Source organism: Rhinatrema bivittatum, chromosome 11 (genome assembly GCF_901001135.1).
Source record: "Rhinatrema bivittatum chromosome 11, aRhiBiv1.1, whole genome shotgun sequence".
NCBI lineage: Eukaryota > Metazoa > Chordata > Amphibia > Gymnophiona > Rhinatrematidae > Rhinatrema > Rhinatrema bivittatum.
The window spans coordinates 89,829,821-89,843,581 of NC_042625.1; the positions used below are offsets into that span (position 1 = coordinate 89,829,821).

The 13,761-nt window shown below is 46.4% G+C and overlaps 1 protein-coding gene across 1 annotated transcript in view; it reads left to right on the forward strand.

Annotated features, from left to right (window-relative positions):
• Positions 1-3,107: 3,107 nt before the first annotated feature.
• Positions 3,108-13,761, forward strand: part of LOC115100572 (pancreatic secretory granule membrane major glycoprotein GP2-like) — a 29,904-nt gene continuing 19,250 nt past the window's right edge. The window contains exons 1-5 of the mRNA XM_029619090.1: positions 3,108-3,156; positions 3,840-3,848; positions 7,222-7,398; positions 10,683-10,784; positions 12,274-12,494. Coding sequence (XP_029474950.1) covers positions 3,108-3,156; positions 3,840-3,848; positions 7,222-7,398; positions 10,683-10,784; positions 12,274-12,494 — 558 coding nt within the window. The remainder of the gene's footprint in view (positions 3,157-3,839; positions 3,849-7,221; positions 7,399-10,682; positions 10,785-12,273; positions 12,495-13,761) is intronic.

A 13,761-nucleotide genomic window follows, 5' to 3' on the forward strand; every position in this document is an offset into this window, starting at 1 on the left:
GCTAATGTTATAAGTTTTAAAAATGTGTTAACTGCATTGGGATATAAACAGGTAGTAAGCGCACCTACACATTGTGCAGGTCACATTGTAGATTTTATCATTGTACCTGAATTTTTAATTAAGTCAGATGGAATATCAAGTATACCACACATAGAAATGCCATAGTCAGATCATAGATTCTGCTGTTTTCTTTAAAGCTGGAGCAGGTAACAAATAGAATACAATATAGGAAAAAAATTGGATATGAAACTGTTTAGTGAATTGTGGGAAGACCATAAAAAAATGTTTGAAATGGTTTAAAAGGTAAGATGGTAGACTGGCAGAATGACACAATTGGAAAGATCTAAGATGAAGCTGCTCCAAACGTTGAGGTGTGTCAGAAGATTCGTACTAAGAACAGACACACTGTGGTTCACTAAACATTTAATAGAGCATCGCAAGATGGTACATCAGACAGAAAGGCAATGGCGAAAGAACAAAACAGAATTGGATAAGCAAACATGATATAGTGATGGCATGATATAAGGACTTGGTTTTAGGTCAGAAAAGAAATATTATTCTGAATTAGTAAGTAAGTCCTTTAATAAACCATTAGAAGTGTTCACAATAATGAGGAGATTAATAAAACAGTGTAAACAGGATTTTCCAATGTGTGAGGGATTAGCATGTTACTTTAAGGAGAAAACTGAGAATACTGGCGTGCGGGAGGCAGGAAATGTTAAGTTGATAGCGGTAATATGAAAGAGCAGGAGTGGAAATGGGACACTTTAACCCTTTAACTAGCAGAAAGTTGCAAGAGGTAATATCAGTGATTAAGATAAAGATAAGTGGGGGGGGGGGGTGATTTAGATCCTTGCTCATTTGGGATAATAAAAGCGCTATTGATATCTGTGATATGAGACTAATTAATATTATTAATCAATCTTTTAATTCTGGAGCGGTACCAGAAATTTTAAAGCAAGTGATAGTGTGACCAACTCCCAAAGATAAGACTAAATGGTTTAGATATAACAAACTATCTCCCGGTGCCCAATCTTTGCTCCATTAGTAAGATTATGGAAAAATGCCGGGTCTTGATGCAATTAGAATATTTTTTACATAAAAACAAGATATTGCACAAAGAACAATTTGGTTTTCGCAAGCAACTTGAAACAAAGGCCTTGTTGGTCTCTCTTATGGATGATATTTGCAAAGAATTAGATAGAAGTTATAGATATTAAATCAGCTTTTGACTCACGGTGGGTGGCTTAATAGATTACAAGAGTTGGGAGTGCTGTATAAATGGTTTCAGTCATATCATACTGGGCATGTTCATGAGTTAGTAATATGGAGATATTTCAGAATGGTATCCGATTAATAGAGGTTTCCCTCAGGGGTCGTCTCTATCTGCTGCACTTTTCAACATTTACATTAGCTCATTAGCAAATGTATTACAGTCATTAGGTATTTTGTTTAAAATCTATGCAGATGATGTCCACATTTTTATTTCAAGGGGTGAAGTACATATGGCTGACATTAAAAAGGTACTGAAGGAGGTAGATACTTGGATGGAACTATATTGGATGATATTAAATCATGAGAAAACAGTTGTTACTTGGTTAGAAAGACCAGCTCTTTTAGCATTGACCAATAAAGAAATGTTGTTTGGATATTCTTTGAGATTTGGGGATTATTTTAGATTCAGAACTTTCGTTTAAACCTCAAATAGCTAAGGTGGCCGAGGTAGCATTTTTTAATTGAAGATGATACGTCCATTAAAAAGTATACTGGCTGAGGAAGATTTTAGGATTGTGGTGCAAGCAGTAGTTTTAAACCAATTGGATTATTGTAATCTGCTTTATTTGGGATTAATGAAAAAGCTTATAGACATTTTAGAACTAGTACAAAATGCTGCTATATGGGTTATATTTGGCTTACCATATGGTTAGATTTTGACCCCATATCGTAAGAAATTACATTGGCTACCGATAAGGAAATGTATTTGTTTTAAAGCTTTGACTATGGCATGCAAAACTATGTATTGGGAGAATTACTGATTAACAGACAGATTACAGTGTATATCCCGAAATGCATTTTGCATTCTGTTGGGCAAAAGTTAATGGATCTTCCCCTGATGGCATCTTATCAATTAAAATGTACAATTAACAGTTCTATTTCACTGGCAGTTCCTAAATTGTGGGACTCATTGTGTGTGGAAATATGCCAAAAATCAGATTATTTACAATTCTGAAAACAGGTGAAGGCTTTTTTCTTTAATCAAGAATATGAGGAAGTCTAATGAGAATTTAAAGTGCAGAGTTTTTGTTTGTTTATCTTATATTTTTAGTTAATTTTATTAATTGTTTTAATGTATAATGTTATTTTTATCTATTATGTGACAAATTTATGAATGTAAAGCTGTAATCCGCCTTGGATTTGGAACTGGCAGAATATAAAATGGAATAAATTAAAATAAATAATTACATTTTGCCACCCCATTGCTCTGGCACTGATCACTGAGGCTTACAGACTTGGTATTGATTACTGCCAGAGACAGAGGGTGACTTCGCTAGCCTGGTCCCCTGGTGGCACCTCATAGGTCTTTGCTGCTCACGGAGGAAGCAATCTGGCCTGGGCCTGTGACCTCTCTCTTTCATGGTGTCCTTTTCACAAGTCAGTGATGAGGATGCGGCAGAATTCACAGAATCACGGGAATCCAAAAGAAGCTGCGATGTGAACACTTCTGCAATGGCTCCTGGAGCTGGACTGAGACCTCCGGCTCATTCCACACAAGGGATTAGAGCCTAATGCCTGGAGGGCTAAGGCTCTGCAATGCTGTGACCGTCCCCCTGTGCAGAAAGTATGTTTAAGTGTAGAAGAACCAGGCCGACAAGCTCCTGATAACACCAGAAAGGTTGCGTGGCAGAGATCAAATATCACCATCCTACACCCTGCTCCTGTCATACTCCCTGCAGCCCTGCTGTGTATAAAAGCAGTGAGAGAGCAGACACCCTCCTGTTACACAGCGAGAGGAGCAGTTACCCTGTGTCCTCACTCAGGAGCTCCTAAACCCACAGCACTACTAGTTCCATTCTTGTATCATAATTTCTTTATCATTGAGCCTGAAAATGCATCTTCTGCTGGGAATCCTCCTCCTGGCTGTCCTAAGAGAAGCAGGTAAGAGCTGGACCTCATGTGATGCTGCATTACTCTGTGGGCACCTCCCAGAGCCTGGATTCAGCAGGTCAGCAGGACTGGATTTATCCATTGATCTGTTCTTCTCATGTTATCTCCTCATTTTACAATAGAAGATTTATTCCTGCACAGAAATCAGACACTAATGAATCTCTTAACTCTCTTTGCAGGAGCTGCTACCTGTGTTAGTGAGTATCTCTTTTAAGTTTTCTTTTTATTAGAAAGAGTTGAGGTTTGCACTATTAGGGAGAAGAGTTCTAGCCTGAGGTGTGAGATGTGTGACAGCTGAGGAATTTCTCACATGCTATAACCAGGTATCAATGAATTCATGGTGCAATATATATAGAGAGAGAGAGGATAATGGATATTTATTACTGGCATATGTAATTAGTGTGGCAGCGCTGTGCAGGACAATCCCCCTGCTTTGGGGTAATGGAAGGGAGAGTGGTAGATAACGAAATCTGAGAGAGAAATATTATGAGCTTACCATCCAGCACTTGCTGGGAATAGCAGAATCGGGATATCCTCCAATCCTTCAATAGCTGCTATGACATTCTCCAAAAAAATATCCCATCTCCTTTATGTTTCTAAAAACATTTTTTTGCTAACATTTTACATTTTGAACATTTTAACATTTCATCTTTTTTTCTGTTTTATTCCAACAGATCAAGCAAGTAAGTTTCTTTATTTAATTCCTGAAAATGCCAAGACAGGCACAGCTGCTGAAAATGTCTTTAAAATGATCAGAAACTGAAAAGACAGCAGCAACCCATAAAACCGTGTGCCAATGAATTTAGCCTGGTATTTAAGGTATAATTAAGCACTATCACCAATGAAGAGGGCATTATTTGGGGCTGCATGCCTGCTGATGTTCAATCATCCATTTGTGGCTTTATAAGGAAGGGATTGGACCTGCTGGTAGCTCCCTGCTCTTATGGATGGAGGAGTTGCAGTGTTGGCTCTTCTGCTGAGCAGTGCTGGTGGGGGTCTGAATGCATTAGCAAATGCTGTGAGGAATGACCTTTGGGGGTGCAGGGCTTAGGGCAAATCAGCAGATCCCGGGAGACTATGGGTGCTGGTATGATTCCAGGGCTGGTCTTTAGGTAGGATGAGCTGGGTGGTTGCCTGGGGTGCCTTGTGACTTGTAAGCTGCCAGCATTGTCTGTTTGTCTGCAGTGATGGTGATCTTGGGAAGCCAGTATAAGATGATACTGCAAAAGGTGAAGCCTCTCTAAGAGCTGGGGGACCAGATGTGACTCCATACTCCTTTGCCATGCCCAGGTTCTAGGAAGCTCAGTGCCTATTGCCTAATACCATGCCAGCTTCCTCTGCCATGCTGGGCTGGACTCACTCTCAGGCCGATTCAGTAAAGTCCGCGGGAGAGCGGACGAATGCCCGCTCTCCCAGCGCGCGCACCGGCCCCTTGCCGGTGCGCGCGATTCAGTATGCAAATTAGGTGGTGCTGTAGAAATGGGCAAAAGGAGGCGCTAGGGACACTAGCGCCTCCTTTTGACCCGGAGTGGCGGCTGTCAGCGGGTTTGACAGCCGACGCTCAATTATGCCGGCGTCGGTTCTCGAGCCCGCTGACAGCCACGGGCTCGGAAACCGGACGCCGGCAAAATTGAGCATCCAGTTTTCGGCCCAACAGCTGCAGGCCGAATTCAAAAAAATTTTTTTTAACTTTTTTTACTCTTCGGGACCTCCGACTTAATATCACCATGATATCCCGCGCGCATACCTAATAGGGCCATCAATATGCATTTGCATGTTGAGAGCGCTATTAGGTGCCGTGGGTTGGACACATGTTTTCCTCCCCTTACTGAATAAGGGTAAGGGAAAACGCGCGTCCAATAGCAGGCTAACAGTGCGCTCCGTCGGAGCGCACTGTACTGTATCGGCCTGTCTATGAGCTGGGAAATTATGGTATCTCACTGTAAAATCTGTGAGGCTGGCCCCATGCAACAGAGATAGGTGATGTGCTAATAAGTGCCGCTTCTGTTGGCCACTGGGTCCCAAAGCAGAGCTGAAAATACAGCAACAGAGGGAGGGAGTGGGATGGAAAATACCAGGTACTGGGGGCACAGAGCAGGAGACCTATATCCTATGGGCCAATGGGGGAACTCAGAGGGAACCTATACATGAGCTGGTGCAGGCAGGGGAAGGAAGACTGTGTGTAGGGAGACTTACATGGGGTGGGGAGGGGGAGGAGGGACAGAGATACTTTAAATGGGATGGGCAGCAGGGAGACGGAGGGAGGACTTCACATAGGGACATGAAGTGGAAGAGAGGATCCAGGTTTGAGGAATAGGGAGAGAGGAAAAGCAGAGTGAGGACTTGGACTGGCAGAGCACAGGAGAGAGGAGCACTGGATGGAGGGAATATTGAGAGTGTAAAGGGGACTGGGGTGAAGTAGACAAAAGAAGGGAAGTCAGAGAGAGAGTGACATCATGGGGATGGATGGAGCTGGAAGGGGATTAGGGATTAGGACAGAGATGATGAAGAGGTAGAGAGGACATGAGATAGCAGAAGAAGGGAACTGCAGGCAGTGGAGAGGGTGAGTGCCATGCAAGGAGCTTGAGTTGGTGAGGGGATGAGAACTGGGTATGGGGTGAGGGCAGAGGGTGGAAATATGTAAACCGGCATGATGTGGTTTCTAATCACGAATGCCGGTATAGAAAAACTCTAAATAAATAAATAAATAAATAAATGGGGGACTAAAAAATGGTGAAAGACAGGAGTCTGGGGAATGAGGAGGAGGCGACAACGAGGGGAAGAGATTGGAAGCTGACACTGGTAGGTGAGAGATGAAAACAGAGATTGTGGGATCTGGAAAGCACAACGGGGTAAGAGACATAGAGGGAGGATGGGAAGAAGAGAGGGAGGGGGAAACAAAAGCTGGGTAGGAATGATTCAGGAAGGAGGCAGCAGTTGTGGGGTAAATACAGTGGAGTGAGATATCCAGAGAATGGAGGGGAGAGAAGGAGGACTCAGAGGGGACAATGGAAGGGAGAGTTAAGGAGGTGAAAATATTTTATAGCCAGACCTGAAGGAGAAGAAGGATGGAGTGAAATCTACTTATGAGTGAGCAGAGAGGCAGAGAAATGAGAGGAAAGGAAAAGATCAATATCAGAGAGGGGGAGGTAAAGGAGGAGAGAGTTCCTGGAGATAGGGAGGAGGGGGAGCGCGATGTGCCCTAGCACCGGCCCTGCCTGATTCCGGCTGGGAGACATCTGGAGCGGCGCTGGGGGGTCAGAAGGCAGTCAGAGGGTGAACGTTGCTTGACATGAGGCTGAAGGAAAGGGAAGGCTTCATGGAGGGGAGAAGGTAAGCCAGGCACTGCAAGATAAATAAAATGGTAAGAGTTTGTTATTTTCAGGATTCATTCCTAGTGCGGGGGAGGGAGAGGGGCGCTGCTGGGCTAATCAGTGAGTGGCTCTGACGCTGTAGCGCTAGGACTGTAGCACTGCGGGGCCTCCTGAGATGCTGTTTGAATGCAGCGACCTCCCAAGCCTTCGCTAGTGAACAGCCTTGGAGGAGGCTGAACCTCGGAGGGAAGGGTCTGGCTCCTGCCTGTGGTCCTTTCTGGCACAAAGTTTTCTGAGCCACATTAACAGCTAAATGTCCGCAGATAGATGGATCGTGTGGATCACGAGTTTTTATTATTCCCGTTCGGCAAAACAGATATTCGGCCGGCATGGGGAGGGGGTGGGGATACTGGGCTCAGTCCCGTGCGTGATTTTTTGCACATCCCCGAAGTTCGCAATCCACAGGAAGGGGCAAGCGTGAATCACCCCCTGTCACCTAGCAGCAGCCCTCACCCTCTCCCCGGCTTCAGATCAGGACCTGCCCGGAGCTCTCCGCTTCCAGCTTTGCCTGCATCGCATTGCGAGCGCTTTGCATCCACCTTCGTGCGCTTTGCGCTGATTTTCCTCGCTCAGTTCCTTGTTTAACTTTGGATCTCTCGTGCCCGAGCCTCCTCGGGCTGGAAGCTCCCGGGCGCTGCCCTGTTTCTGAGTCTCCCTCTGACCCTGCCTCCTCTCTCCGCAGCTAACGGCGTCCTCCTGTGCTCTGACCCTGCCTGTGCAGGGGGCTGTGACGCGAATGGATGCATCTGTAATAACCTGGACCCCTGCATTCCTGACCCCGGCTCCTCCTGTCCAGCGAATTCCAGCGTCTGCTGCCCCGCGGGCCTCTACTGGTACCCGGACCTGAAATGCTGCGCACGTGAGTCTCAGGCCTGGGGAATTTAGGGCCAGGGATTGGGGAGGGGGCCCAGGGAAGCTCAGGCTGGGTTTGATGATAGACACTGCAGGAGGGAGCTGGGACTCTGGGCCCTGGCAGGGGATTTCATGTGAAAACACGTGAATTACATATAATCATTTCTGATTTATTCACGGGCACATTTTAGTTAGTTTTTGTTTTCTGCTGTTAAATGTTTGTGGCTTGATTTTCATTCACCTTCTTTCTGCACTTATTGTTCATCTCTGATTCTGAACAACACTCCTGAAAGGCATTACTGTAATATTTTGCTGTTTTTCTTATTACTACAGTTGAGATTTCCATCTTGATGAGATATTTATAAAGTAAAAATGGGACGTGTCTTAGGACCTGCTTCTGTGTCAGGGGGAATGAAGTTTAGAGAAACGAGCCCTTTGAGCTGAAATGAAGTGATCACAAACGGAGAGGAAACCCTTCGTGCTGGGTAGTTTTCAAAAGGATTTAAGTGCAGAAATTCCGATTTTATGCCCGTAAATGGTTTTTTGGAAACTGCCAGGGGTAGAGGAGCTGTGCATTTCTTACACGTGTGCACTGTAAAGAGGCGTTCTGGGAGGGTGGAGTTGGGGCGTGGACACACTTTGGGGCCGATGTAATAAGACCCGCGCCAAAACAGGCGCTAGTTATGAGCACAGGTTTTGATCACTGCACGCAGCCGAAGATGCTTCTGTGGGTTGTAAAAAACATAAATTATGCAAATGATTTGCACGCAGAAATCCGTGCACATACAGAAAAATATGCGTACCTAAGCGCGGTAAGAGTCTGTGTAATAAGCGATAACATCCGCACTCAAAACCCGTACTGATAATCTGCACATAAAAGCGAGTGAGCGAACTGGTTTCCCTATTAAGTGAAAGTATGACCCTGAAAAGTATTTTTAATATTTCAAATAACTGTGCTGTAGAAAACATGGCAAATATTTTCATGGATGCTAATTCACACTGGCAAAGCAGCGAGATAGGTGCTCAGTTGGGCACCAATCTGGATGCTCAGGTGCTGACATAGGCACTCAGCCAGGAGTGAATATGGATGCTCTGATGCCCAGAAAGGTGCCTAGCAAATGTTGCCGCTCAGACGCTGAGGAAGGCGCTTAGATGGTCACAAATCTATGCAATTGAGCACTCAGAAAGGCACCTAACTAATCTTACCGCTCAGGCACTGAGCTAGGTGCTCTTCTGGCCGTGATTCTGGCCATTCAGGCACTGAGCTCAGCTGGTCGCAAATCTGGCTGCTCGGACGTCACCAAAAGCGGCTAGGGAAGCACCTACCTAAGCTGGCCATTTTGACGCCCAGAAAAGCGCCTAGCTAAGCTGGTCACTCGGCTGCCAAGATAGGCATTCAGCTAGGTGGTTTTCAGGATGCTCGGAAGCCAACATAGGCCCCCCGAGTCTACGGTGACACTTAATTCACGCCCTGACCGTGATGGTAAAAAGCCCACACTAGCATTAGCGCAGCTCCCTGCATTGCCTATGATTAGCTAATCGCCTCCTTTGCATGCCATTAGCATGCAGGGAAATTTACGGGTCTGTAAGCGCATTCGTACACACTTTTTTTTCCCATGCACAAAACCCTTATTACATCCCCATATAGGGTTTTGTATGGGAAAACAAACATACAGACCTGAGGCAGCTTCAGTGCACTTTGGGGTAGATTTTATAAATCTACATGCGTGCATACTTTTGTTTGCGCACCAGGCACAAACAAAAGTACCCTGAATTTTATAAGATACGCGCGTATCTTATAAAATCCAGGGTCGGCGCGCGCAAGGGGGTGCACATTTGTGCAACCTACGTGCGCCGAGCCCTGTGCACGCTGCCTGTTCCCTCCGCCTCCCCCCACCTTCCCCTACCTAACCCACCCCCCTGGTCCTATCTAAACCCCCCCCCCCACACACACACACCTCTGTCGCAAAAGTTACGCCTGCTTGAGGCAGGCGTAACTTTGTGCGCACCGGGCCAGCTGCCACGCGCCATGTTCTGGTCCAGAGGCCGTGGCCATGCCCCCAGAATGCCCCCGAGCCAAAACCATGCCCGCGGTGCTGCCCCCGGATGACGCGCCGGCTGCATCACGCCCCCCCGACACGCCCACCCAGGAAAGCCCCGGGACTTAGGCACATCCCGGGGCTTTGCGTGTGCCGGAAGCCTATGCAAAATAGGCTTGGAGCGCGCAGGGGTGTTTTAAAAGGGTTACGCGCATACCTTATTATTTACCCTCTCAAAGCAGGGCTTTTCAATCTTTCCTGCTGACCCCACAGCTAGTCTGGTTTTCAGTTTATCCATACTAAATATGCATGAGACAAATTAGCATATATTAGATTACAGCACATGCAAATTGAGCTCATTTACATAGAGTGAAGATGATGGGTCCCCAGGACTGGTTTAGGGAGGTCAGCTCTGCACATGAACCCCTTCATCTTGTAACTGGTGAAATTCATTTTATTACTTTAATGCATCAAACCAATAATGATAAAGATCACAGAGCTTTTTATGAAAGGCATTTTACAGAGATTAAATTGCTCAAAATTACAAACCAACTTCTAAATTATAACTTCTATAGACAGCTTCATTGGTGGTGGTGGGGAGCCTGCAGTTCTCGCCTCCTTTCGCTGCCTCTGGGCTCCGGCTCTGTGAGTCACAGTAACAACTGTCTGATGATATTTCCCTACATGAAAGACCCGGTCGCTGCAGTGACAGTCCTGCGGTCCTGGGCCCTGAGTCTGACCACTGGGTGTCGCCATTGAGCGATGGCTGTGACTCCCCTCCCTCCTCAGCATCCCCCAGGCGCAGCCCTGCCCACCTAACAGACCTGAGCTGGCGAGGCGAGGTCTTCCGAGGGTCAGCACACAGCACTGCTACCCAGCCATCGGGAGGGGCTACTGGCTCCTTTTATAGTTTCATCTGATTATTTGATGGAAAAGTGGAATAACGGTATTAAAACTAAACCGCACCTAGATTTCCCATCCTCTGCTCAGCTTCCTTCTCGAAGAAAAATTAATTTCTGTCAAGGGTAAGAGTCACTTTGCTTCAGTTCTCTGTTTATGCTTCTTTTAAGTGGCTTCAGAGGAGGAGAGGAAGCCACTTAGCAAACTGAGTTGAAAGCCAATTACCAAGCCTTCTGCCCTCAAACAGTGCTACAAACACACTTTCAAATCCTCCTGCCTGGTAATGCACGGAAACGTCTTCCTTCAGCCGTCCTGCTCTCTCACTGACCGCCTGCTGTGTTTCCCTTCCCAGCTGAGTTGAATTGTGCTCCGCCGTGTCAACAGGATGAAATTTGCGCTAATGTGAGTGGAAGCGCAGTCTGCCAGTGCAACCTCACCATGTATCAGAACGCCAGTAAGTCTGATCCTCCCTCTCCTTCCCTCCCTGTGCCAGTCTCTCCCTCCTTCTTCTGGTATTCCCACACCTATCTGGTATGCTGTCTCCTGTCATGGGTTCCTTGAGACCTTCTGCCAAAGGAAGGGAGGGGTCAGGTCTCTGTATTAGAGGAGATGCTTCACTGGAGAGGAGCCATGGGAAGGAGTTAAGGAGCTCTGTTCGTGTTAAAAGCCTGCAGGGTCTCACTGCCCTAAGTGTACATAGGTAGCAGAGAAACCTAGAAGGTATTGTCAGAAAGGGACCATTTCATCCACCTTACCTGCCCATTTGTACCTGCCTACAGTGCTGTCACAGGTCTTACTCCATCTGCGCTCTGCTCCCTCCCTCCTTCCCTCCACCACTAAGGTCCGTTTGCGTCTGGGTCACGCATGCTTGAATTCTGCCCCGTAAGCTCTGCTGGAAGTTGTTCCCGGTGTCCACCACCCTCTCGTGAAAGTGTATTTTGTACTTCTGAGCCTCCTTCCCCCTTCAGCGTCATGTGATGACCTCTTGTCCTTGAACTTTTCATTCTGTGCTAAATGCTTCCTTCCGGTTCTTCCTCAAGGCCTGCTACATACCTGAATGTTTGTTTCTCTTCCTTCTTCCAGAGAGTGTGCACCATTTCCTCTCTCGGTCTCTCTGATTATGGCTGATAGTGCAGGCCAGGCACCATTTTCCTGGCCTCTTCTGAATTGCCCCAACCTTATCAATGTCATTTTGTAGATTTGGTGTCCAGAACAGAACAAGGTGGGGCAAGAGATGGAGAAAAGGCGTAAGAAGTAGTCCTCTCCCCACCACTCACAGTCACACTCACTCTGACTCTACCAGAGGTTTTATCTATCACTTGGCTGGGGTTCATCCAGTGACACCACAGGAGAACAGAGGGTGGAATGCCAGGGAAGTCAGAGACGGGAGGGAGAAGTACGTATGACCGGGATCATAAATAAGGTGATCATATAACCCAGCGTTTGCCAATCCTCTCCTGAAGACACATCTAACCACTCTGGTTTTCAGGATTTCCATAATGAGAGAGAGAGATGCATATACTGCAGACCCAGGGTGTGCAAATCTATCTCATGCATAGTCATTTGGCAATCCTGAAAAACCGACTGGCTGGGTGTGCCTCTAGTAGAGGATTGGGAAACACTGATATAGCTTCATATCCAAGGGGACAAGCTGAGTCAGTTCTGGGTTTACCCCACTGCATGCAGAGAGATGTATTTCTGATACTCCTACTGGGTTTCCTAGGATAAGTAGGACTACATCTCCCTGCATGCTATGGGACAGAACTAGTAGTTGCATAACCAGTCCCCCTTGAAAATGGAGCCATCTGGTCTCCATAATTGTAAGTAAAGCAGAGGAAGAGAAGTCTTCCAGGGGGATCCCCCGGGATGGACATGTTTTGCACAAGAGAGAACCTGTACTCCTGGCGGTCGGCCACGTTGTGACAGGGAATTTTCTGTTTCAGCAATCAACGACCTCAGCCCCAACGTGACCTGTCTGTCATCAGTAATGATACTCTCCATCAGCAAGTGTGCACTGCAGTGGTTCTCCTACGACCCATCAACCCTGCAACTGACGAACGACTCTACAGAGTGCAGAAATGTGTACCTGGACACAGTGAACAATATGTCTGTGTATTCAATGCAGGTGTTGCCTATCAATCAAACCTGTGGGACTGAGATGCAGGTAAGCTAATTACTCTAAATGTGAACCTAAAACAATTAATTCAAGAGCATGTGGGCCAGGAAGAAGTGTTGCTGGAGTTTGTGTAATCCTTGTAGAAATAATCAGATTACGTTATTCCCAATTAAAAATGCAGTAAAATGGGAGGTGTCCTGCCTGCAGCCCAACATCCCAAATTCAATAAGCATAATGACTTTATCCTGAATTTTATGCTGGTCAACTTTGAAAAATTGGGAACGTAGTGCAGCCTATGTGCACACATTTACACCTGCTATGCACACAAATGCTATCCCTGCCTCAGCCCCGCTCTCCCAGAATTCCTCCTTCCAGTGTATGTTAACAGTACATGCGCAAACCACACCCGCTCCCTCCATCCCGGCAGTTTTCAGAGGCTCATCTACATGCATAATTGGTTTTGAAAATCAGGCTCTAATGAAAGCAGCAGAAAAGAATTATTTTCCGAACACATATTTATTTATTTATTATATATTTCTATACCGGACTTCACGAATAGAATTCACATCAGGCCGGTTTACATATCTGAATTTGCCTCTTTAACTGGCATTGCTCAGGCTGTGCAGCCTTTTTACTGCCTTGCTCCTGGTTACTCTTCGTTTTCAATTCCTGAAGCTCCACGTCTTGGTTTTCACATTTGAAGACAGGACCGCAGTTTCCACTTTGCCTTTTTCCAGCCTTTCACCCGAGATCCTTAGCAGGATAAGACTTCGCCCCCCAGCTTCCACAGAGTGCAGGCCCTCGGGCGTTCCACTTAAACCTGCCGTGGGCATGGAGCAACCTCAGGCTCTGGTACCTACTTTTCGTACAGGAAGATTTTGGAAGGAGACTGTGCCAATAGACTGAAAACACAATCCACGCCTGTTATTTTTCAATCCTGCAGAAAGCGCGTCCCCAGGGAACTGCAGCTGAAAGTCTGCGTGCTGTTGAATGACCTGCGTGCTTTTAGCAGGATTCAGGGAGGGTCATTGTTAGGCAGCCGGTGTATGTCCGTGAGCTGCTCTTTTCCGATGGAAATGACCTTGAAGATTTGTCCTCTTAATTTCTAAACTGGGTCTCACATTCCCGCTCATCTGCAAAGGGAAGCGATGAATAAAGCAGGATGATTGTGTCTGTGTCTTCACGCCCCTTATCACATCCAATCCATGCACTTCCGTGGCTATTGCCATAATCAATAACATTTTAGTGATTATCGAGGCAATTTAACACCCCCCCCCCCCCCCCCTCACGCAGGGCTGCAAATACGTTATCACCC